At 38.8% G+C, this 25,512-nt stretch overlaps 1 protein-coding gene across 1 annotated transcript in view; it reads left to right on the top strand.

Annotated features, from left to right (window-relative positions):
• Positions 1–5,127: 5,127 nt before the first annotated feature.
• LOC146322063 (collagen alpha-6(VI) chain-like) overlaps positions 5,128–25,512 on the top strand; it is a 45,896-nt gene continuing 25,511 nt past the window's right edge. Inside the window, exons 1-14 of the mRNA XM_084725878.1 lie at positions 5,128–5,226; positions 5,630–6,217; positions 6,883–7,440; positions 7,783–8,397; positions 8,995–9,555; positions 11,781–12,338; positions 12,982–13,560; positions 18,403–18,984; positions 19,068–19,414; positions 20,339–20,417; positions 21,445–21,590; positions 22,164–22,256; positions 22,586–22,639; positions 24,362–24,433. Of these exons, the coding sequence (XP_084582004.1) occupies positions 5,151–5,226; positions 5,630–6,217; positions 6,883–7,440; positions 7,783–8,397; positions 8,995–9,555; positions 11,781–12,338; positions 12,982–13,560; positions 18,403–18,984; positions 19,068–19,414; positions 20,339–20,417; positions 21,445–21,590; positions 22,164–22,256; positions 22,586–22,639; positions 24,362–24,433 (4,908 nt within the window). The 5' untranslated portion in view covers positions 5,128–5,150. The remainder of the gene's footprint in view (positions 5,227–5,629; positions 6,218–6,882; positions 7,441–7,782; positions 8,398–8,994; positions 9,556–11,780; positions 12,339–12,981; positions 13,561–18,402; positions 18,985–19,067; positions 19,415–20,338; positions 20,418–21,444; positions 21,591–22,163; positions 22,257–22,585; positions 22,640–24,361; positions 24,434–25,512) is intronic.

The raw sequence follows: 25,512 nt of genomic DNA, 5'->3' as shown, positions 1-25,512 counted from the left end.
AACAGTTGCACCAAATGTTGTTTCCTGGTATGCACAAAACTTGGAAGAGAGCCACTTGCACCAGCTATACCCAGTTCTTCTTAAGACATCCATGCTTGTACCTCATCCTCGTTAGTGAGTGTAAGACAGAGCAAAATTGAGAACTAGTTTAGTTTCATCCCCCTTATTTTCGAAGTCTCAGGGTTGGCTAGTATGGCGGTGGTGCAGTTGGCAGGTGTAGTTTGGCAGGCAGAATATTGTACATGAAATTGCTCCCAACAAAGTCTGTGGATTATCTTGAGTGACTGGGTCATGATTTCTGGGAAGAGACACGGCTGTTGAGTATCTTTTTTAAATTTGGGAACACATTATTGCATCTTCACACACAGTAATACAAATGGGTATATAGGTACTACAAGAGGAGAGAAAAAGATGTCTGTCTGTGTGTATGTATATATATATATATATATGTATATATATATACATATATACATACATACATATATATATAAAGTGTGTGTGTATTTATATAAAATACATATTTGTATATGTAAATTACATATTTTTGCAGTTTTTTAATTATATATTATGTTAATTTCCTTCGTAATTTTCTTAATTTGTTGTAGAGTCTTTAGATCCTGCCCTTGTGCATGACAGTCATCCAGCAGCTTCAACTGATTTTGCAAATCAAATAATTTCCTTTAACGTAGCTTTTTTTTTTTGAGTGAGGTTACAGCAGTGTTTTTGCCTCTTAGGACTGCCCTTGCTGCATCCCATATCACAGACAGTGAAGTCTGCTCACACCAAACTATCTAGATGGATAAATAACACTACAATATGTATTTTTGATTTTGTTCCATTTTTCTTCCTTCATGTTTAAATCATTCAATCTAATTTCAAAAAGAACTTCATTAAAAAAGTCACTTGTTTGAGAATAACTATCATTTACTAAGAATTGGATGGATGGATTTGCAAACTGTTGGCAGAAATCAGTCTTAAAGGTGAATAAAGTTGAATTAAACTAAAATGTTAAATTATTTGACAAAGAAATGATGGAAGCCCTTAGGAGCAACTCTGGTCTAGGCCAGAAACAGCTTATCTGATTTTTCATTTCCTCTGAATTTTGTCTCGTGTAACAAGCCAATTTTAGACACAAACTTTAAAAAGTATAAAACATCAGAGTTCATCTACCCCTCTTGCACAATGTGATGGACACTGGAGGAGGAGTCTGACTGCTGGGTTATACCTTTCTTCCTCCTCTTCCTCCTCCCCCTCATCTCTATCATCCTCAAAACAAACCTGCAGCTCCCTACATGACTGCAGGACTCCTGTGTTGCAGAGGGAGCAGATGCAGCAGCAATTGTGTAAGTGACTTTGAATGTTTCTTATCTACTGTGCAGTGATGGAAAATGTACAGAAATGTGGATTTTATCAGTTAATTCTAGAAAATTAAAGGGTTGTGAAATTTGTTGTAGCTGACTCACCTTAAATTCTGCAGAACAGGAGGCACTGATTAAAATTTTCTATCAAGTGTAGGGATGTTAACGTTTAGTCTTCAATTAATCTGCGTGAAGAATTTAACTGATTAGAAATGTATGTTTTCTATACTATTTCACTCTATTTTGTTAAATTTGTTCAAGTTTTTTTTTACTTCATGAATTAATTTTTCACATAACTAATATACCGCCAGAACTGATTAAATACAACTTAACTAAGAAAAAGACATGTTTTATTATATGTCTGTATATATGCTAATGCACTGTGCACACAGAATTTTTTGACATTAAAAAAAGTAGCGCTGCAACAATTTCTAGTTTCAGTCATTTTTTTTTAAAAGAAAAAAGCCAGTTTCCTGATTTGAGCTTTGTAAATGTTAATTTTTTACTTTATTTATTCTTTTATGACAGTTAACCAAATATCTTTGGGTTGTGAGCAAAACAAGATATTTGAGGATGTCACCTTGGGCTTTGGAAACACTGATATTTTTCACACTTTACTGACATTTTATAGACTCAGCAACTACCAATAGAGTAGTCGAGAAAATAATCGTTGGATTAATCAACTATGAAAATAATCAGTAGTTTCTGCCCCAAAGAAAAGAATAAAATAACACCAGACTGATCCTTTAAATGAGTAAAATCATTAATGATTGTGTTGGCAGCAGCGGGACGGCTTTATGGTGTTCTAGTTTAGCTGGTCTAAAGATCCAGATCAATGTGCTGAAAGTGATTAAAAACTGCTCAGACATTTTGGTTACTCACAGCTTTAACTGTAACAAAAGTGGGACTTTGTGGGACAACCAGATATGAAGTAGTCTTGGGCACTATCTATTTTCAGTGGGGTGTGCAGTAAATGATAGTATTTGTGTAAAAAAAAACAACAAACCAACAACAACATAAAAACTGCTGGTGACAGAAGTCATTGTAACATATATGACATTGTCAAGCCTTCAGTTCTATGAAATTAGCCTGCTTAGAAAAGTCTTGCTGAGTTTTAAATACTTGTGGTCCATACAGTAATGAATAAATAAATAAGAAATAATGACACTTTGATGTGGTGTATAGTGACACATCAGTGCACTAAACAGAGATTATGTGCAGCTGGTTTGTAGTTGGAATGAATCAACTCGAGATAAAGTTATATGTGGTAATATTTTCAGGATTCCACAACTCATCATTTATTGATTAGATATAGAGTGGAAATTACCAGACAGTTATTTCTTTTCTACCTAATATATCTAATAATTATTCTGTCAGCTAAATTCCCAGTTTTATTGATTTAATTTCATTTTCTATTTTTATTTTCCATCAATAAAAACAGTTTAGCAACTTTGACACTATGTTTTAGATAACTTTATTCACAATAACGGTATGGAATCATACCTTCAGAATTTCTAAATATCCTGGTGTAACGTAATACTTTGATAGCTCCTAAGCCTAATATGGAGGTGCTGAAAAGATTGAATAAAAAAAGAATGTACTTATTTGGGAATTTGGAAAATCGGGATTTGGGTTTCAAACTTTGTTGTTACCACTTTACAATAAGACTACCCTTATAAATGATTCATAAATGGTTTATAATTAGGTTATTTATGTCATACAAGCTTTGAAAATCATTAAAAAGCTGTTACAATACATTAAAGGCATAGTTCACCCAAAAATGAAAATTTAGTCATTATCTACTCAACCTCATGGCGATTGAAGGTCGGGTTTAGTTTTTCAGTCCACAAAAACTACTGCTGGAGTATCACAGGAAAACAGTGTTACAGAATCTTCTTAACAATGTGAGAGAATGGTGACTAGCTTTTAAATGTAAAAAAAACAGACAAAGTAAAAATCTAAAATTCCCCCATACTGCTCTGCTGGTATAATCTAAGTCCTATAAAGCCAAGTTGACTAAGAAAAACTGTTATTTACACCATACTGTAGATCTCCACATGTACATGCACACTGTCTGAGCTTAGTGTGGTGTGGTGTGACAGTGAGCGGGCATGCTGGGGCTTTAGGAAACTTGGATTATGCCAGACAAGCCGTGTGGAGGCATATAATGTTTTTTCCACAGTTTTTTACATTCAAAAACTGGTCACCATTCACTTCCATTATTTGGGAGATTCTGCAACACTGTTTTGCTGTGAAACTCCTGCAGTGTTTTGTGGACTAACAAAATAAACCTGACCCTCAGTTGGCATTAGAATGAGTAGATAATGACTGAATTATAAGTAAAAAGGGCAACTATGGCTGGGCAATATATTGATATTATATCTATATCATGATATGAGGCGAGATATTATCTTAGATTTTGGATATGGTTATATGGTGTTATGGCAGCCTCGTTTTAAAGGCTTCATTACAGTCAAGCCATATAATTTTCTGAACTTAGAGACTATTCCAGCTGTTCTGTTATTTTGAGTTATTTGGTGAAAAATATCATAGTATTTGATTTTGTCCACATCACCTGGCGTTAGGGCAACAGCGACCTCATCTTAGAGCTCACCTAACAGAGCTTACTTTGTTTTCTCTAAGAGCAGCATTTAAACCTGTTGGCTTTGACATATATTTGTTATGGAGTGACTGCATTTAACCAAAGTCAGCATATCTTAATAGTCAAAAGGGTTCATTTGGCTTCACATTACCAGGTTCATACACAAAGGCTTTGGCAGTATTGTTTACCTTAACGTCTTCAGCACTTTACACTTTTCTTTTTTAATCAAAAAGTGTCTCAATTCTCTGATTACAGCTTCTCAAATGTTTCTATTTTCTGGCTTCTTTACTCCTCTGTGACAGTAAATTGAATAGACTGAGATTTGAGGACATCACCTTTGGCTTTGGGAAACAATCAACATTTTTCACAATTTTCAGAAATTTTATGAATCAAACATCTATTTGATTAATTGAGAAAATAATCGACAGAATAATTGATCATGAAAATAGTTGTTAGTTGCAGCCCTAAAGAAGATTAATTAGAAGTAAGTTGGGATGCCCAATAAATATCAGGGCTGATAAATTATTGGCTGATATACGCTATCCAGCTATATCGCTGTATTATTGATATCTGCGTTTATTAGCCAATAAGTGTAGGCTATAATAACATCTGCTTTAACTGATGATGCCAAAGCATTTAATTTGAATTCACAGGCAACATGCTCCATAAAAGCCAAAGTATAATTTGTGAAGATTTTTGATAGCCTTATTGTAAAGTCATAGCAATTTGTTTTATACTTGGATATCTTGTCCTCACTGCTTTCAGATCCTGTGTGGCAGATTTGATATAACTTTATTCTTTTGTATGTCTTGTGCAACCTGAATGTCTTACAGAAATAGTCATGAGCAGAGACTGAAGTTAGGCTGGTTGTGGTGCATGTTTCTAGTTCATGTTTTTCCCAAACAAATAGTGTGATGCTCTAGCAGCAATTGAAGATATGTCTGTACTGTTGATATCACAGACAGGTGTATTTTTCTCATAATCAGTGACTTAATTTTGTGATTTTTGTTGTCAAGATTTGACAGAACATAAAGTTGGATGTAAAGGTCTTTCCATTAGCAACACAAAACTTGAGAAACTGTATAAAAGTCATGACCAGATCACTTCCTGTGGAGCCTCTTTTCAGTTTGCTTGTCTAACTCAGTGCAATCTGTGATACAGAGAGAGGGAAACTCTTGAGCCGTCCCAACATGAACGGAGGAAAGAGTCTTCTGTTCTGCCTCCTTGTAGCAGTGTATTCCTATGGCATCGCTGCTCAACAAACAGGTGGGTATTGAAATGGAAGATGAGACGCTATGATTTTTATGCACTTGGTATTCGTATGGTTGACTTTGTCAGGACCTTGGAACAATGAAGTACATTGATGGGGTCCATTTTGAGGAAAAATGGTGAAAGATGTTTTTACTGTTTCAACATAATATGTGCAAACAAGGATAGTGTAGTGTATTAGAGGAGAAAACAACAAATGCAAATAAATTCAGAACTTAAGTGGAAATAACTTCCATGGTGTAAATCACAGCTGGTGAAATGGGACCTTTCCATATTGTTGGTTCAATAATCTTTCATAAGTTCATCATTGTGACCTGTAATATTACTTTGAGACTTTTTAACAATTTTCTCAGAATACTTGCTGTTTTGCACGCAGTGACCTTATTTCTCCTCTGTCCAGCATGTCAAAGTGCCACCATGGGCGACATCATCTTCCTGGTTGATGGCTCCTCCAGTATTGGTCATCAGAATTTTCAGGAGGTCCGGTCTTTTCTCCGCAGCGTCATCACAGCCGTCGACATTGGCCCCGACAAAGTTCGGATTGGTTTGGTGCAGTACAGCACTGAACCTTACCAGGAGTTCCTGCTGAGCGATCACATGGACAGGAAATCTCTGCTGGCTGCAGTGGAAAGAATTCCCTACCGACAAGGGGAGACAGAAACGGGCAGGGCCATAAAATTCCTCTTGGAGCAGAACTTCACCAAAGACGTCGGGAGCCGAGCCAGTCAACGGGTGCCTCAGATTGTTGTGGTCATAACAGATGGGGAATCCACAGACGAGGTTAAAGAGCCTGCACAGCGCCTGAAGCAGCAGGGAGTCATAGTTTTTGCCATTGGGGTGGGACAAATCAACCGGAAGCAGCTTGAGGACATTGCCAACCAGCCTTCACAGCACTTCCTGTTCACCATTGATAGCTACCAGGCTCTCCAAAGGCTGTCAGAGCGTTTGCTGCAAACGGTTTGTGTTTCGATGGAAGATCAGAGGCTCGGTAAGTCAAAGGATTGGAGGAAACATTATGTACTTGTCCATTTGTTAATTTTGCAATAAAATATTTACAGTAAAACAATTACAAAGCTTAGAAAATCTGTGGCTTCTAATCAGGTTTTGGTCTATTAGGTTGAAATCCTACTGTGGTTGGCTTCTTAACCAGAGATTGATTGTCCCTCCCTTTCCTGTAGGGGTTTGTGCCTGTTTTGACAAATGCAAAAAAATGTGTATATGTTGGTGTAGTTAAGATGTCAGTTTTCTTCCTACAAAGTCTTGTTTGAACACATCCGAAGGAAAAAGTGTACCTGTTCCCAATGACTTAATCAAAGGCACTATGAAGATCCTGACATCATAAAGATGTGAAAAAAAGGAGCCATTGTGGGTACAGTCAGCTTCTGCTGGTCAGAACCTGAAAATACAAAAAATCTCCTTCCAATTGAAAGGTCAGTTAAGGTTAAATCTTTGAATCCTTCCAAACATGATGAAATAGCCAATACTGTGAGGTCTGGCTGGGTGGAACCAGACAGAAACTGTTGGTGTACATACTCTTTAACAATCCGACAAGCTCTTTGTTTGTAGCAAATTGGCACATTTGGCTTGATTATCAGACTGTAGGCTAATGTAATTAAATGTAATAATGTTTTTCTGTTTTTTGTCTTCTTTCAGCTTTGGTGGAAAGGTTCTCAGATATTTTCATCTTGGTGGACAGTGGCATTGCTCAAGGACAGTTTTCCATCTTTAGGCCTGAACTTGTCAAACTGATCAATCAACTTGATGTTGGAGCGTCTACCCACCGTGTTGGTTTGGCCCAGTATGGTACAGATGTCAAAGTTGAATTTCTTCTCAATGCATATCAAACTAAACAAGAGACCCTGACTGCTGTCAGACGTTTTCGCCTGCGCCCACAACTCAGCCGATCACGTTACCTGGGTGCTGCTCTGAAGTATGCCGACACTCACTTTTTCACCAGTGATGCAGGAGGCCGTGCACACCAAGGCTCCAGACAATTCCTGGTCATTGTGAGTGGAAAAGACTCAGATGATCGTGTGTCTAGGCCGGCACATAAGATCAAATCAGCAGGGATAAAAATTGTTGGGATGAGTGCAGGTGCAACAATGACTTTCATAGAGTTACTTTCCAGTGAGAATTTTGTATTTGATTCTGCCAGAGTAACTCTTTTAAAAGAATACTTTGTGACTGAGAAACCGGAGCCAGTTACTGAAGGTGAGAAACATCAGCCATCATTTCCTTTGGCCATTTTTCAGTTAGCAACTTGAGTTGCTATAATAAATAAATAACATTATTAGCTTTATTAAATGTATTCTTCCTTTCTCTACATTTTGAAATATTCTTGAGTGCTGTTGAAACAAGTTTTGAATGTAAACTCGAAATATGCCACAAATCAGACACTTTAAGCAACAACTATGCTGGTCTGTTAGCAAGAAATAGCTCAAAAGCATAATTTTAGAGGCTGTATTACATATTGAATATTTCTGTGATATATTTTATCATTTACATGATTAAGCAGCAAATGGCTCAATTTAACTAATTGCACTTTTTTCACAGATTGCAAAGGAGCCAATGTGGCAGACATTTGTTTCATCGTTGATGAGTCAGGAAGCATTGGAACTGCCAACTTTCAGTTGGTGCGGACTTTCCTTCACTCCATTGTGAGCAGTCTGGATGTCAGTCAGACCAGAGTGCGAGTAGGCATTGTTACATACAACACGCAGCCCAAAGTGCACGCCTACCTCAATTCATTCAATAACAAGACTGATGCCCAGCAGTTCATGAAGATCCTGCCTTATCGTCAAGGTGGTACATACACTGGAGCTGCTCTAAACTTTGCTCAAAAAGAAATTTTCATTAGGAAACGGGGCCGCAGGAAGGGTGTCCAGCAGGTGGCAGTGGTGATCACAGATGGTGAATCCGAGGATAATGTCAGCGATGCTGCAGCAGCTCTCCGTCGGGCAGGTGTCACTGTTTATGCTGTAGGAATCAAAAATGCCAATAAAACCGAACTGAAGGAGATGGCGTCTTACCCCTCCTCTACACATGTTTTCACTGTGGACAATTTCACCCAGCTGAAACCCTTGATGGAGGACCTGCAGAAAACCCTGTGCACTAACGTCATTCACCAAGTGATCACAGACCATACAAGCAAAGAAGACATCAAAGAAGGTTTGAACCAGTGATGTTTTTAATAGTTGTTTTTGTTTGTGAATCGATGACATCCATGTAAACAGAACGTCCAACTTTAAAAACATTATTTGTATTGTAATACACAAATTAAATTAATGTAATGTGATGAGAATATATGTGGACCAATGAGTAATTTTGACCTAGCCTGAAAAAGCTAACATGTTTTAGTTCCCAGTATGAACATTGAAAGCCAGAAATAATTTAATTTAATCATTTTTTGTAGTTGTTTCATACCAATTCAATATATCTCTTCAGTTGAGTACAATTGAAATAAAAAACACAATTCAATTAAAAAAATATATTCTATGTATGTATTTCTGAAGGATTGCATGTTGCAATAAGCTGATATTCATGTACAGAAAAGAATAGCTTGTACAACAATATTTCAAAATGCACAATGCTCAATTAGTCAACCCCCCCATGGTAATGTAAAATTGTATTTTTTGTCTCTTTAGTAGCTTTTCTTTAGGTGTAGTCTTTATTCAAACATTCCCCAGTGTTTTAAGTGTTCATTTTTGACCTTCCTTTTTCACTATGTAAAAAAAGCTGACTCTTGTAATTGCTTTTCCTCTGTAGCGTGTATACAGAAGGGTGAAGCAGACTTCTTCTTCCTGATGGACGACTCAGGAAGCATTCAGAATCAAGACTTCGATGACATGAAGAAGTTCATCATCGACTTTCTTCATACCTTCCTTATTGGGCCACAACATGTTCGTATGGGGCTTGTAAAATATTCTAAATCGGCATCTTTGCAGTTTGACCTGACAAAGCACTCCAATGCTAATGAACTGGAGAAAGCTGTGGAGAGTATTACACATGCTGGAGGTGGGACGAACACGGGAGAAGCGCTATCATCCATGAGAGAGCACTTTCAGAGAGCAAAGGCCTCTCGTGGTCACAAAGTCCCGAACTATCTGGTGGTCATCACAGATGGACAATCACAAGATGAAGTCAGGGATCCGGCAGACGAACTGAGGACAGAGGGTGTCATCACCTATGCCATTGGGGTGAAAGATGCAAACAAGGCTGAGCTCGATGAAATTGCCGGCGACACCAGGAGGACTTTCTTGGTTAATAATTTCGATGCCCTGAGGTCCATCAAAGATAAAATAACAGAAGACATCTGTACTCCAGATGGTAAGGAAAAATAGTTGGGGCAGAGGTGTTTATTACTGTATTACATCACTGTTTCTTTTAACAACACTCACTTCTTGCTTGATAAATGACTTCTGTTGTGCTTCATAATGCGCCACACTTTTTAAAATATTATTTTGGGCTTTTATGCCTTTAATTTATGAAGATATAACCAGAAAGGTGGAGAGTAGGGTTGTGCTTCTCACTGACTGAGACCGAGTCAGTACGAATCTCGATACATGTTCAGTGATACATCTTAGAAATTTTTAAATAGCTAACAATATGATTCAGCCCTGTCCTGATACAGTGTGATGCAATACGATACAATGCAATATGTAAATCTTTATGTTTTAATTCTGTTAATGCTATATTTGCAGGGTGCTTTTAGTTGCAAGAAGAAAGCCTGGTAGTTTTACAAAACAGAGGGAAGGGTACATTATAGTGGTGTTAACATCTTGACACTGTAGCCAAAATGAGAACCTGTGAACAAAGTTTAAAACTATTTAAAATACATTTTGTTTGCATTAAGATGATATGCTGCTGTGTTTCATATGAAGAGTGCTGTGTTCCGATTGAATTTCACCATGCAAAAGTGTGACATTACGTCTCTGTGAGTTGGAGACAACCATCCAACACTTTTCTCATCTTGATTGTAAAACTCAGATTTATTCCACACTCACATGTTATGAAAGTTTGGTGGTGCAACATCAGTTCCTCCACTGTCTATTTTTAGGAAATGAAGAGGAGAGACAGGAGAGGGAGGGATGAGTGCTTGTTTGGCGTGAGTGAGGCAGAAAGCGTCCAACAAGAGCTGTGCAGGAAGAGGCAGGGTGAGAGAGAAAATGGGCAAAAGTTAGACCGACAGTTCTTTGATGCCAAAAATGAAACACATGTGCGTCCAAATAAGTTGTATCAATATGCTCTCATATGCACTCACATGCTATGCACTCAACTTTTTTGGAATGCATAAAATTTAGAATGAGTGTATATTTCCAAAAATAATATAGTTCATCAGTTTTAACATTAAATATCTTGCCTTAGCATTGTTTTCAGTTGAATATAAATCAAAGGATTTGCAAATCATTGCATTTTGTCTTTATTAACATTTTACACAGCATCCCAACTTTTGTGTCAATTGGAAAATGGAAAAACATGGGGAAAATACTAAACATACAGCCAAATACAAGTGGCAAATAATTTTTAACAGATTTTTCCAGAGATCCACCCAGTTTTTTTTCTGCTGAACCTTCCAGGGGTACTGTAGATCATGTGTATATACATATACACTACCGGTCAAAAGTTTTAGAACACCCCCATTTTTCCAGTTTTTTATTGAAATTCAAGCAGTTCAAGTCCAATGAATAGCTTGAAATGGTACAAAGGTAAGTGGTAAACTGGAGGTTTAAAAAAAATGGTAAGGCTACCCAAAACTGAAAAATAATGTACATTTCAGAATTATACAAAAATGCCTTTTTCAGGGAACAAGAAATGGATCAACAACTGAAAGGTGTTTTGCCGCAAAGGAGGTTGATCAAGCCTTGAAAGTTGGTGCTACCAGTTCCTACAGGTGTCCCAACTTTTCTTGATTCCTTACAACCCCCTCTGTCTACATAAAAGTAGTGCTGGAACACACTGTTGTACCATACCCTCATGAGCATTATTTGAACAGTATTGTACTGCAGAAAGTAGTGTGTTGCTATAAAAATGGCCAGAAAAACGCAATTAACAATGGAAGAGAGACACACCATCATAACATTTAAAAAAGTAGGTCTTTCCTACAGAGAAATAGCGAAGAAAGTCGAGGTGTCAGTGAGTACAGTTTCCTTAACCATCAAAAGGCACTCAAACTGGGGGAAATTCTGATGGGAAGAGGTCTGGCAGACCCAAAGCCACAATCGAATTACAGGGCAAGTTTCTGAGAGCCAACAGCTTGTGTGATAGGCAGCTCACAGGACAACAGCTTCAAGCACAGCTTAATCATGGTCGTAGTAAGCAAGTCTTAGTTTCAACTGTGAAGACTTCGAGTTGCAGGTTTGGCAGGTTGAGTTGCAGCAAGAAAGCCATGGCTAAGCTGTCAGAATAAGAAAAAGAGGCTTGCCTGGGCCATGAAAGACTGCCAGCTTGTTTTATTGCCTGCAGTCTCAGTGATATCCAGTGTCTGGGCCCTAAGGCCAGAAAAGTCAGAAAAAGGAACACCATGTTAAAATTTCTGTGTTCTCTGTCCACAGTTTGCAAAGATAAACAGGCTGACGTCATCATCTTAGCTGACAGCTCTGACAGCATTGATGAGGAAGACTACCAAAAAATGAAAAGCTTCATGAAATCTGTTGTCAGCAAGATTGCCATCGGGCAGAATGAGGTGCACATTGGAATCATGCAGTTCAGCACTGACTTCAAACCGGAGTTCTCCCTAAATGAATACTACAGTAAGGAAGAAATGTCGAGAGCCATCAATGAAATGCAACAGATGAATCAAGGTACGAATACTGGACAAGCCATCACAGAGGTGTCAAGATATTTTGATAAAACCGGAGGAGGGCGTCCTGACCTGAGTCAGAGGCTGATAGTGATAACAGACGGCAAAGCCAAGGATGAGGTCAGCGGCCCTGCTGCAGCTCTGAGGGCCAAGGGAGTGCTGATCTACGCCATTGGAGTGGAGCAAGCCAGCAGTGACCAGCTGATAAAAATCACCGGCTCATCGGAGAGGGTCTTTAATGAGAGGAACTTTGATGCTCTGCAGGACTTGGAGAGCAAATTGGCTCTGAAGATCTGCGAGTCAACTAAAGGTAAGAGCAGTACAAGGTGGTGATGTTCCAAGTTGATAAGACATACTAGCTATTTTAAAAATATGTTACCCAGCAAGCAATTTTGCATGTAAAAGACATCTAATAGCTACATATACATAGACATAACGTCTAGGCTCAAAACCATCAGAATTTGGACTGTCAGTGAAAATTTAGTGGATATCTAACCATAATCCAAGTATAGGCTAGCTATCAATTAGATTACTATCAAATAACTACATATACCCCAGTGACATTTTTCATCCTCTACAAAGTGGAAATAACAGACAGTTGTCACTTTGCATGCTCACAAAGAAACTACCACAAATTTTTCTGTTAAAATAAAAAAAAGAATCCCAGTCGCCTGGACGAAAGTTCTGTGCTGAACTTTATCATATTTCCAGGTGCATATACCTTCAGAGTAGTCAAAGTTGTAGCCAATATGTCAAGTAACTGCATGTGTGTGTTAGGCTACAGCAAAAAGCACGATTTCTTTACTTTACGTGAAGAACCTCTCCCATTACAGCAACTTAGGTTACTGATTTTTTTGTTTTCATGAGAACAACAACAACAACAACAGAACTAATATGTTTTTCACTTTCCCTGCTTAACTGCCCTTTGCTCTTTGTCTTTTTTGTTCAACCAGAGTGTAAGCAGATACCAAGAGCTGACATCATTTTCCTTGTGGATGGGTCCGAAAGCATAAAGTTACCACAGCTCAGAAGCATGCAGAAGTTTATGGAGTCAATTGTAAACCAAACTACAGTTCACACGGACTGGACTCGCTTTGGTATCATTCTTTACTCTGACAACCCTGAATCTATTTTAACACTGAAAGATTGTCACTCCAAACGAGATGTTATCAAAGCAATGACAGGCTTGAAGCCACCAGGTCAAAACACCTACACAAGCAAGGCCCTGACATTCACATTACAGTACTTTAATGCTGATCATGGCGGCCGCAAAGCACTAAAGGTGCCTCAGGTTCTCATGGTGATCACAGATGGGATAGCCTCAGACCCTGAGGACCTGCAACAATCGTCTGATGAACTGCGAGACATTGGAGTTGACGTCTACAGTATTGGAGTGAAAGAAGCAAAAAGGACTGAGTTGGTGACCATGGCCGGTGGTGACAAATCCAAAGTTCTCAAAGTGGATGATTTTAAGGCTCTAGAGACTCTACAGAAGAATATATCCTCTGTCCTCTGCATTTCCACTCAGCCAGGTAAGGGTATATTATTTGTGGTGCTAACTCATATAGTTGTTTAAAGTCTTCACAGTTAAGATTTAAAGGTCTGTAGTGCCTAAAAGTGTCCCACATCTTATGAATACTCAGCTTTTGCTACAAGATTGAATGGGTCAATTCAGCAAACTCACAAAAATACAATTTTTATTCTTAAACAATTACATTTTTAATTGCTTGATTCTGAGAATTCTAAAAAGCCATGATTTCTTGAAAACCTCTTCTCAAGTGATGTATCAGTATCCACCTTATTCCTAGCCCCTATGGTCTCTTGCGTGAATTATAAACGTGACTTTTGCCGCATCCTGTCACTGAACAGGATCCTCCATTTTCCATGGTAACAGTTAACGCTAATTCTCATTTCTGTGGCGATTGCAAAAGAAAACATGTGGGAACGCCATCTTTTACACATGAAATGGGATAACATTATCATTCCGCTGCCTTGTACTATCGAGGGATGGGAGGACAACCTGAAGTGGCCGCAGATAGAGTACACTAGCCTATTTAGCTACATTATTGACGCCATTGCTGCAGATGGTGAAGCAATTAATTTTTGTGCTCCTTCATACTTTAAATTTCCTACATTTCAGAGGTAAATGTTGCACTCTATTACTAGTTAGTTTTCAGTTTAGGATGTTCAAAACCTACTGTGATCCTGTAAAATGCAATGCATAGTTATACAGTGCATTGGAGCACATGACAGTACAAATGTATGAAATAAGTAATTAGCTCTACTTCAGCCAGCTACAATGTTCAGTATAAAGTTGCTTCCTCATCTAACACTATAAACTATAAAACACAGAAAGCCCATTTTGCCCATACCTTTAAATTGAGTGAATTAAGGCTTGGAGTGCAAGACTATTACTTGTAACAGAGTAAGCTATTTTCAAATTGCAGTATTACTACTTTCTGAGCCACAGTTACATTACAGAAAGTAACATTAGTTATGCTAACTGGATGTCTTTACCGGACAAATACATAAGCTTTCTGTTTTCCCTATACCTGAAATCATACCTGATGTTCTCCTCGCATTACTGTCAATAATTCTGAGGGCCCAATGTATCTTCTTTGGTCATCTTTCATAGCCTAACCACAAAGTAGGACAATCATTAAATGAACACACATACAAAGTTTTCGGCGGTCTCTTCAAATTCAGGTTTTTCAGCGATGGAAACTGTAAAGCTGGACAGAAAACAGATCCTGTTTGTTCTGGGTGCATGTTCAAAACGCAGTTGATCAAGCCACAAATTTAGCTTCATCTGGTTGTTAGTACAGCCACATACAGCGACATGTGCCAGAGCTCTGCAGGGACATGTTACAAAAAGGCAGTTCATTTGTTAAAAGCAGCTGTTACTGCGAAATTATCTTTAAAAGAACTGCTGTTGTTGATTAGCCACTTGGACTAACTAGTTTACTGCTATTTCTGCTATCTCACTGGAAGTTGTGCCTATAATCACATCTACAACAGTGCCTAGGAATAAGGTGGATAGACTAAGTATTGGGGGAAATCAAACTCATCAAATCACTTTAGTGTTCAGTTTCAACTTCCAGGTGTTTTCATGAACGGGATGACATTCACAGTGCTATCAAAAGTCTTGTAATGGGATGTCAACTATAGATAATATTGTTTTTAACAAAATATCAGGGTAATCATAAAGTAAAAAAGCCAAACCCATAAATATCTTATATCCCAGTTAAAGACCAAAGCAAACCATTAATTCCAAGTGGGTGGTCTATAGACTTAAGGCCAAAACGCGCTGCAGGCTTCAGATTTAACATTCCATCACCATAAAACCAGCAGTATTTTAGGAAAAGGTCGCTATTTATGTGCATCTGTTTGTGTATTTAGTATAACTATTAATAATAGTTTATTTCTTTAATAAAATATTGTCCTCTGAGGGAAAAAAAATCCTCATCTTTTTTCAGGTTCGTCTATATAATGACTAAACGGTGCACGACATTCATGTTTTTGTATTAAGAAAGCAGGATAATTTCCATCAGTGTCACTCAGTTTGCAGCTGCAGATAAAAAAAGCCCTGGTCCTCATTTGACCCTCAAAAATCGAAACAAGTTCGGAGTGCGAGCGTCAAGTCAGTTTGATGCGCGTCAAGATGCTTTCAGTGCGTGCTCTGCCATTTAGAACAATGGGTGTGTTTCAAATTGCGAGCATCAGACGCCTTTAGTGCGTTTTGGCCTTTAGACTGCCAGGGACAAATGGAATGAAGGTGACAACTTAATTCTGTCACTTGGAGAGAATTAACTGTTTTTTCTGGGTATAAATTCTAAGCTGAAGGAACTGATTATTAAAAACACAATTTATTAATTTGTTGACACAAACTGCTGCATTAAAGGAATCCCCAATAGCACGGATACGTCTCGCCGACGTCGGCACGATGAATAAAGTTGCATCGCTGCGACGTCGTATGGAGAGCGTTCGCTCATTGGGAAGACGTCACCGAGATGTCGGCATTTGGTCGAAAATGCTCTCCAGACACATTTGGCCAATGTATCAAAGCTGCACAGCGTAGCCTCTCTACAGCTTCTATGACCTTTATTTATTCAGGTTGAATCATTCTATCAGCAAATATCTCATATCTCATAATATCTATCATAATATCTCATCTTACATGTGATAGGAATATGGTAATATGACAATAAAAAAACAATATGCTTGACAATCAAAATAGCTTCCTAATTTAGCGTGTGAATAAAATAGAGACATGAACGATTAATGATCATACATTTATTTCGGACTGCATAGTCAAAACAACTCCAGCATAGAAAAGATAAACAGAACAGATAAAAATATACAGGTGGCTGGTCAGGAGACGCACACGGACAGCACGGTCTGGAATGCTGGCAGACTTATGAGCCTGCAAGGGGGAGAAAAAGACAAAACACATGAGACCAGGTTGTTCAGTTAACTTATACTATACAATACTATACCCATACTTCACAAATAAATACGTACAAATAGACACACCAAGGAAGGAAGACGTCGCTGTGCCTTTTTTCCCGGCCGCTGTCTGACCTTACAGAGCCACTGTAGTTGATAAGAGACCTGTAGCTAATAGTATTAGCCCCTATGCTCTTTAGCTATTAAACGTGTTAAAAAGCACCACAACACGACCTCCAAATAACCCATGTTTAATACAGTGTCACAGGCAACACTGTATGAAGCACCAGAAGAAAGCATGACTTGAAAATATGTACCACAAAAAGTTCGCGTGTATTATTTTGCGGTGCGGTTTGACAGCCACAGCTTGACTGCGGATAGCTGCTGAACTCCGGCCAGCTCTACAGGAGAGGCGGAGGCGGAGGCGGGGGGATTGAATGGGGGGACATGACAGAAACAACTGGAGTCTGTTGTGTTTTCCACACACCTGCGTGAAGTGGATATTAACTTCTCTTACAGTGCAAACACACCAACAATAGCCCATAACCAGTACCGAACTATGAGAAAATGTTACACCGAGTCATATTTACAAATGGAGCAGAGCAGAGTCTCCCTTCATTAGCTGCCAGTTAACCGCTAAAGTTAACTCTGCAGCTGTAAAAATACCGAAGCCCACCAGCTACTAGCTAACAGCTAACGCTAACTAACGTTACCTGACCCTTTCCCAAATTCAACACTGATTTGTTGTCTAGATGGAGACTGTTCACGTGCTGGAAAGACTTATGGCTACCTAGCAATGGCTAAATTAAGTTAGTGCTAGTTGATACATTTGCTGGTCAGGTCTAAGCAACTAACGTTTGCTAAGCTAGCTAGCTAGCCTGTTAGGAGTTGGCATCTTCACCTGTGCTAGCATACCCAGTCAGGGCTTAACAATTTATGTTGCTAAATCCCTGCTAACCCTGTATAAAACAGCTATTTTTTATATATTTACTTTTAAGTCAGCTTACCTGAAGACTAGTCCTGGCTGACATGAAGTAGCCTCTCCGTCTCCAAAGCCTACTCTCAGTTCCGTTGGCACCAATTGGATAAAGTCCAATGTATCGATCCACAGCCGACCTATCGCCGACTTTGAAATGGCGCGCATAATCCCGCCCTCTGGCAAACCATGTCCCTGCTATAGGCCAATGCTTCTCCAATGCATTTACAGACGTCAGGAGTAGAATGCCGACGCACGATCTGAGGCCGACGTCGGCAAGACGTATGCGTGCTATTGAGGATCATTTATCAACTCCACACCAGGTCTTTTTGGGTTGATGGTAGTTTATAAATATATGAATGTATACTTAAACAGTATTTAGGTTCAGTCACTCATTACACTCAGCAATTCAGAAACAATAGTCTTGATATAAAAGCAAACCATGTATGTCTATAGCTGGCAAAGATGGTAAAAGCTCTTGATTGCCAGATTATCTGCATACCACAGGAGGCAAATAGTGAGCACATTTTGTAAATTCTTCTTTAGATTCTCTGTTGGGACAGTTCAGAGCCCAGATACTAATGTGGCATAGGTCAAACAACTGCTGTAAGTGTGCTGAACCAATAGGAATCACTTGTGGAGCAAAAATGACAGCATCCCTCATCGGCTTTGTACTCATGAGGATTGCTGAATTAGTTTATTGAAACACACAACCGAGCTGGAAATATCACTGCTGTGATTGGCAAGAATTTTGCACCTGTCCTGTTTATGTATCCAACTTGATCAATATTTTTCAATAGTAGAGTATGGAGTGACCACAAACCACAGTAAAGTAAGGAGTGTGGTGTTTGGTGCCAAGCATGAATTATATATAGCTATACAGTGGTAATTTTGTGGTACAATTGTTTATTAGTAATGTTGACAAATGTCTTTCTCTTGCTTTACTTTGAAGTTTGCGAGGAGAAGATTGACCTGGTCTTTCTGCTCGATCAGTCTGGAAGCATCAATGAGGAGAAGAAGAAGAATAATTTCCAAACCATGATAAACTTTGTGGCAGACCTAGTTAACAGCTTTGAAGTCAATGACACGGCTGTGCATATTGGACTTGCAAAATTTAGTTCTCTTCTTAATAATGAGTTTAACCTCAGCCTGTACTCCAGGAACGAGGATGTGATCAAACACATCCGCAAAATGACATACAGTGGTGGCGTTCCCACCAATATTGGATGGGCCTTGGATCACATTAAAGATTACTTCACGCCATCACGGGGCAGCCGGAGTGGAGTCCCCAAGAATCTAGTATTGATCACGGATGGCGCTTCTCATGATGACGTGGAGGTTCCGGCTGACAGTCTCAGGGCTGATAACATTAAGGTGATTGCTGTTGGCGTTGGAGACGTCCATGACCTGGAGCTCTTGCAGATCACTGGCACCCCAGAGAGGCTGCTCAGTGTGCCAAAGTTCGAGGACTTGAAAAAAATCAAGACGAAGTTAATTGATATAATCTGTCCCCCTCCTGCGGACATTGGTCATGGTGAGTTGAAAAGTCTTGTTTCCCACCATATTCTTCTGTGTCTGTGACTTCCTAAGCTAAAGACATATTTCTCTTTGCTACAGACTGCAACATTGATATCGCTGTGGGATTTGATATTACTCCAAGAGCCAGCGTTCCTGGTGAGGTAATTAGTGGCCACGCTGAGCTCCAAAAGCTCCTGCCAGACATCATCGATTCTGTTTTCTCAGTACAAGGCGTGTGCTGCAAAAGACCTGTTGGGATGAAAGTTGCCTTCCAAGTGGTAGATGGTGATGGAAATTCCTTATACGACACAAACTTTGAAGATAACAACAAGAATGTGGTGACGAAAGTCATGAACCTACTGATGTCAGAACCTACCTATTTCAACTCTAACTTGCTGACCTCTTTTACAAATATGTTCAAGGCCAAGTCCAAAGCTGATGTAAAGGTGAGATTGATACAGCTTTATTACAGTTTTTATTTATTCATTATAAACTTATTGTAGGGTGGTGAATGGCTGCTCATTCTGTTGCCACAATGTATATTCAGCATGCTAACAAGCTTATGTTAAGCGGGTATAATGTTTATCCAATAAAACCAGCCTGGGGTGATGGCATTATTATTTGATTTATGGATGTGTGGACCTAATGATGTATTGGACATAATGCAATTTTGACCTGATCATGGTACTAGACCGGTCAGAGCCATCTTGATCTTAATGTTTGGACCAAATATCATGCTAATCCATCAAACACTTGTAAAGACATTTCATTCAAATATGAACATCATGGTGGCACTACAGCAAAAGTCAGGGGATTAGCAGAGTCATTAAAGATAATGTAAAATAAATTTGTCACACCATAGAAACGTGTTATTAGCCAACAAGCCAAGTATGAATGTTTAAAAACAAAATCACTAGGTATATAAAATTAGGAGTGTGTTGTCCTTTATGTGTTGGTTCATGGGGTTTCTACTCCACAACTCCACAATTCAGAATTTCAGTTTTCACATCTTTTCAGCAACTTTTTTTTCCCTAACATATATTATGTGTTTATGAGGAAAAACTCCATTTCCTTTACAGTATCTTTAAGATTAATCCTCTGGGGACCATAGACATCTGTACATAATTTTAAAGCAATATATCAAATACATAAGTATTTCAGCCTGGACAAACATGTTGGCCTGACTACAAACACAAAATCACCTGCAAAATGTTTCCTTAGTTTACATACATGAGGACAAAAAGCATCCTATTACTGACTGTAAATCAGTATAATGTTTAGAATAATTTGCAGACCAGTGAGAATGAGATGATTGTTACTAAAGACTCTCACATTAAAAATCAGCTAATGTGACAAACCTTGTCTGTCAGGCGCTGGTGATCTTCTCAGATGGACTTGATGAAGACCTACAGACACTGAAGAATGAAAGAGAGCTGCTGCGACAGTCTGGTAAAAACTTGAAGGCACAGTTGTTTTCACTGTTTTGTGAAATAATCTTCCTCATCCCAATAACTCTGCTAACCTTTTTTCTCTGCTTCTATTTTCCTTTTCTGTCTTCTCCTTCATCTTCCCTTCTTTTTTTTTTTTTTTGGTTGTATCTTTTAGTGACTGTTGACATGCACCTGGTTGAGTCTTACACTGTGTTTGATAGATCTGGGTACCGAAACCTCTGCTAACATGGCACCAGTTCCTGTACAACTGATATCTACAGTCAAATCACAGTGGTGGTACCATGAACCTGAGCTGTTGATTAAACAGTTGCCCCCTTTCTGCTGTAACTAGGGGCAGGAAACTCCGGGTACCTCATGATTCGATTCGATTGTGTGTCAGAGGGCAACAATTTGATGATAAAACGATTCTTGATGCATCTCGATTCATCAATATCTTGAACTTTTAAGCCATGGGGTGCCTGTTAGATTTTATTTTAGTTCCTCACCAAAACTCAAGAAGTAGTCTAGTGTAGAAGTAAACATATAATACATATCGAGGTGAATCTTTTTGTCTGATTGATTGATAATCTATTTTTGACTGAAATAAAAAATGAAACATAACTGGCAAATTAAATAATAATCTGAAACCTTTTTTATATAAAAAAAAGTTAAGTGCATCAATTAATAAATTAATCAATTTGAAAGAATCCTACCATCCCCTGTCTATATAACAATAACAAAATTGGGGAGGGGGGGTTGATTCAGAATCTTCCACATCTGCATCGCGATGCATCTAAGAATCAAATATTTCCCCCACTCTTAACTGTAACTGCTACTTAAGTGTTAAAATAGTCAATTTCAGTTAGGTTTTACTTGTATTAAAAAGTTACTAAACTTTTACATTGAGCCACTTACTAACTTAAACTAATCCAATTAGTTTATTTAAAATCCTTATGCCTTATGGTACTATGTTTGTAGAGAAATAGCACACGAGTTCCTTTCAACCAAGTAAATCTACAATCTGTTGTTTTGGTTATTGTCTGCAGGTGTCAGCGCTCTGTTGACTGTGGCTCTGAAGGGAGCACGTAACCCTGCCCAGCTGCAGGAGGTAGAGTTTGGCCGAGGATTCAACTATTTACTTCCTCTCCGCATCGGCATGCAGGATGTTGGCGGCACCATCTCCAAACAGATAGTAAGTTATTCATGTTACCGCTAATCACAGGTGAACTGGCCTCAAAGCCTCAGTCTGCTCATATTTCTACCTGGTCTGAATGGCCATGCTGGAATTTAGGGTGAAAAGTCTGTCATCATAGCCTCCTCCTGGCCTCATCTCACTGCCTCCTTGATCTCTCTCCAACAACTCTGTTAGGCAGTCAGTGAGTACACAAGTCTAAGCACTGGTCCAATACCACGTAATTTATTGTCCTCGAAATGGGACCCTGCTATTTCCCAGCAGCACCCCCCACACCATGGCTATACTTTGGCATCGGATCAAGCAGTGGTCTCTTGAGTTGATGTCTGGAGGATTGTGTATCTCCAGGTCAGGGTTTGTCTGACCGACTGATCATCAGTACTCTGACTCCCAGCTGTATATGTTGCAGATTATCTCTGTTATTGAACTGCAAATACGGATGCTGTTATTTCAGTATTTGTCTCCTGATTTGGTTTGTTTTTATGATATTTGCTTTTTGAAATGAGGACCTTAAAAAGCAAATTTTCTTGTTTTATCTCATTAATTCCCTCTCTGCTCTTTGTCTCTCTGCAGGACACGGTGTTAGAGAGGGAGTGCTGCAACGTCACGTGCAAATGTTTAGGAGATACAGGTGATCATGGCTTACCAGGCTCCCCGGGGCCAAAGGTGAGTGGAATACACACATCTGTAAACTTGAAATATGATGCCACAAATGTTGGGAAAACGTGTCAAAGCAATAAGAAGTCTGGTCTGGGCTAAGAGTGTGCAGACATTTCATTAAGTCTGCTACAGGCCTTCACATGCATGCCGGGGTTAAGATTAAATGTGCATGTTTTCTTACTGTTCTCTTCTTTGGGATAATGTATATTGAGAAAGTGATATGACATTTGTTGTTCAGGTGCAGTTTTACAGGGTAGACAGATACAAAGTTGACACTTCAATTAGTTTTTCTGTTGATGTTTCTGCCACTGATCTTGTGTGTGTTTTATGAACAGGGTTCTCCTGGACAGAAGGGTCAACCAGGCTTCCCGGGGGAGGAGGGAGCCCCTGTAAGTGCTTCTTAATTCATTATATCCACACAGTGTTTCCTCATTTATTCATTTTATACCAACTTCAGTCAAGATATGACGAGAAAGAGTGGTGAAAAAACTTGTTGCCTTATTTTGTCAAAACCTTTGGATGTGTAAAAAAGAAGCGGAAAATCAGTTTAATGGAATCCGCTCCATTTTAAGGTTGGTCATTTTTTGATTACTTTGAACCAAAAAGTACCTAATTATCTGCTTTCTTCCCACCAAATTTGTGAACATGTTTGGATATTATGCTTACTAATTGACCAAGAGTCCAAGAGCCTGGTCAGACCTCATATTAACATACGTCCTGAGTGATCTGATCAAAAGTGGACACCTCTGAGTTCATCACTTCACACATGGCACCCTGGCAATGTGTCTCCAGATGTGTCTCACCCCCTGTCACGCCCATAAGCAATTCTGACCCGTTTTTCACTGGCATGTCTCACACAACAGACACACTTTCAGCTCAGCTGTTTGCACTGGCTTCATGTTTCTCATGTCTGACTGGTGTAAAAGCAACCAGAAGCATTTATTGAAACTTCAAGTCTACTTTTTTCTTCAATACATGCGTAAATGTGAAGATGGTGCCCAGTAAGAAAGCATTAGAAACATATTTTATCCACTTTGTTTCCATATTTTTTCCACTTATCAAAGGAGTAGTTGGCACAAAAAGTTTGGCTGCTGATTTCCTGCTGGACACTTTAATATGTGCAGACATTATGGAGCCTGTGTAGACAGACACTTCAGTGTGTCGTGAACACTGTCTTCATGTGAGTGTGATACTAACACAATGTTTGCTGTTTAGACAAGGAGTCAGTGACCACTTGTCCAAATAAACCAAATAAAAACTAGTGTCAGTTGAATTTCTATGACTGTTCAATACAAATATTTGATTATTTTTACTTCTTCAGCTCCACACTAAACTGCTATATCAACCTTCATGTCTTACCTGTGCTGTCAACATCCCATCAGAGGAGGTCCTCCATGGTGAGCTGGGACTGAACTATTATCAGGACAATGCACACTTGAACTTTTTCTGACTGTGTCATTAATGCCCTCCTTCGTCATCTGTCAGAAACATGAGATTTAATGCAGTCAGAGAGAGTAGAAATGTGTGCTAGCACACCACGGACCGTTTCTTCTGTCTGCTCTTCTCACCAACACAATATTTTGGATTTAATGTCAAATTAATAAAAAAAACAAAATAATGAAGAATATTTGCGTAACTGGGGTTACTAGTGTGTTCACAAACATCCGCTGCAGGTAAGAGCACAAAAACATAATTTGCATTTTATTGAAACAAATGATGAACTTACTGAACATTAGCTGAACAGGCGTTCCTTCAATGTGTCCCATGACACATTTGCACATATACTTCTGAAAGAATGTGCTGCCCACATGGGGTCAGATCACTCAATACGTATGCTAATGCAAAGTGGAAACAGGCTACAGTGGTTTTTTTTACCTTCATCAAGGAGGTTATGTTTTTGCTGCCATCTGTCTGTGGGATCATGGAAAAAATACTGGTCTGATTTTAATGAAACTTGGTGGAAGGATGTAGACTGTGCCAAGGAAGAACCCATTAAATTTTGGCACAGATCTGATTCATGGGGCAGATGCAAAAATTATTATTCCTTTTTTTAGGGCAAAATGAGTGTGAACCCGTCATAATGAGGAGAACCTTTTGTTTGGTTGTTGCAGGGTGACCGAGGGTCTCGTGGACTTCCTGGACCTGATGGCGTTGAGGGCTGTCCTGGAAATAGAGGTCAGAAGGTAAAGTAGTGCTCAATGTCACTGAGAAGAACACAGTATCACTGAAGATTGCGAGTGTGATCATGCATACACACATGTAAATGTTTCCTTTCATAGCTAGGGCTGATTGTCACACCTCAGTCCTTTTACAAGCCAAATTGTGTTCATGGTGCTGAGTACCAAAACTACCAAATGTACCAGAAGAGGACAGTGAAAATCTGGTTAACAGATCCCTGAAAGATGAATTCAACTTCTGTGCTGACTGGATAGTGGGTGTTTTTTTAATTTTAAAAATATAGAAAATTGTTTTTCACAACTCTGGGTGCTCTGTACTGGTGAAATTTTGTAGACTTGCACTTTAATTTGCCCATTTTAGGCAGCTGGTATTTATATTTATATAAACTTTAATATTTGGCATAATTGGCTTGTTTTGTTAAATAACAAAAGGATTTGTTGAAAAACATGAATTTAAAAGCATATAAAAGGTTTCTGTATTAGTACAGAAAATATATCTGTTCTAGTGATAAGAATGAATGATACCCCTGATGATACCCAGATCAGTCCATATCTGCTCCTGTTGATGATAACAACAGAAACTACAAAAAAGTCACCACCTGGATTTAACATATCAAATAGGTAAGAGATTTCCATTGGATAATTACTGCAGTGATTTAATATGTTTCAGCTGGAAACAAGTTATTGAACTCTAACTGATGCAGCGAGCAGCTTCTCATTTCTTAAACAGTCATGTCAGAGGACATATTCTGTGGTCGAGGACTCAGAAGGGTCAAATTATTGGCCTGCATCAAGCGAAGAAAACAACCGGGAGATTGATGAAACTACTAAAACTGGGATAAGAACTGTCCAACACATTATTAAAACCTGGAAGGATAATGGTGAACCATCACCTTCCAGGAAGAAGTGTGGTTGGAAAAAAATATTGGATGATTGTGATCTGAGATCACTTAAACATTTGGCGAAATCAAATCGTAAAAAATCAACAGTAGAACTCACAGCCATGTTTAAATAGTGAAAGTAAGAACATTTCCACACATATAATGTGGCGAGAACTCAAAGGATTGGGACTAAACAGCTGTGTA

Source organism: Lutjanus erythropterus, chromosome 9 (genome assembly GCF_056507025.1).
Source record: "Lutjanus erythropterus isolate fLutEry1 chromosome 9, fLutEry1.hap2, whole genome shotgun sequence".
Classification (NCBI taxonomy): Eukaryota; Metazoa; Chordata; class Actinopteri; order Lutjaniformes; family Lutjanidae; genus Lutjanus; species Lutjanus erythropterus.
Note: the sequence above shows the minus strand (reverse complement) of the source record. Positions and strands in the feature narration are given on the sequence as shown.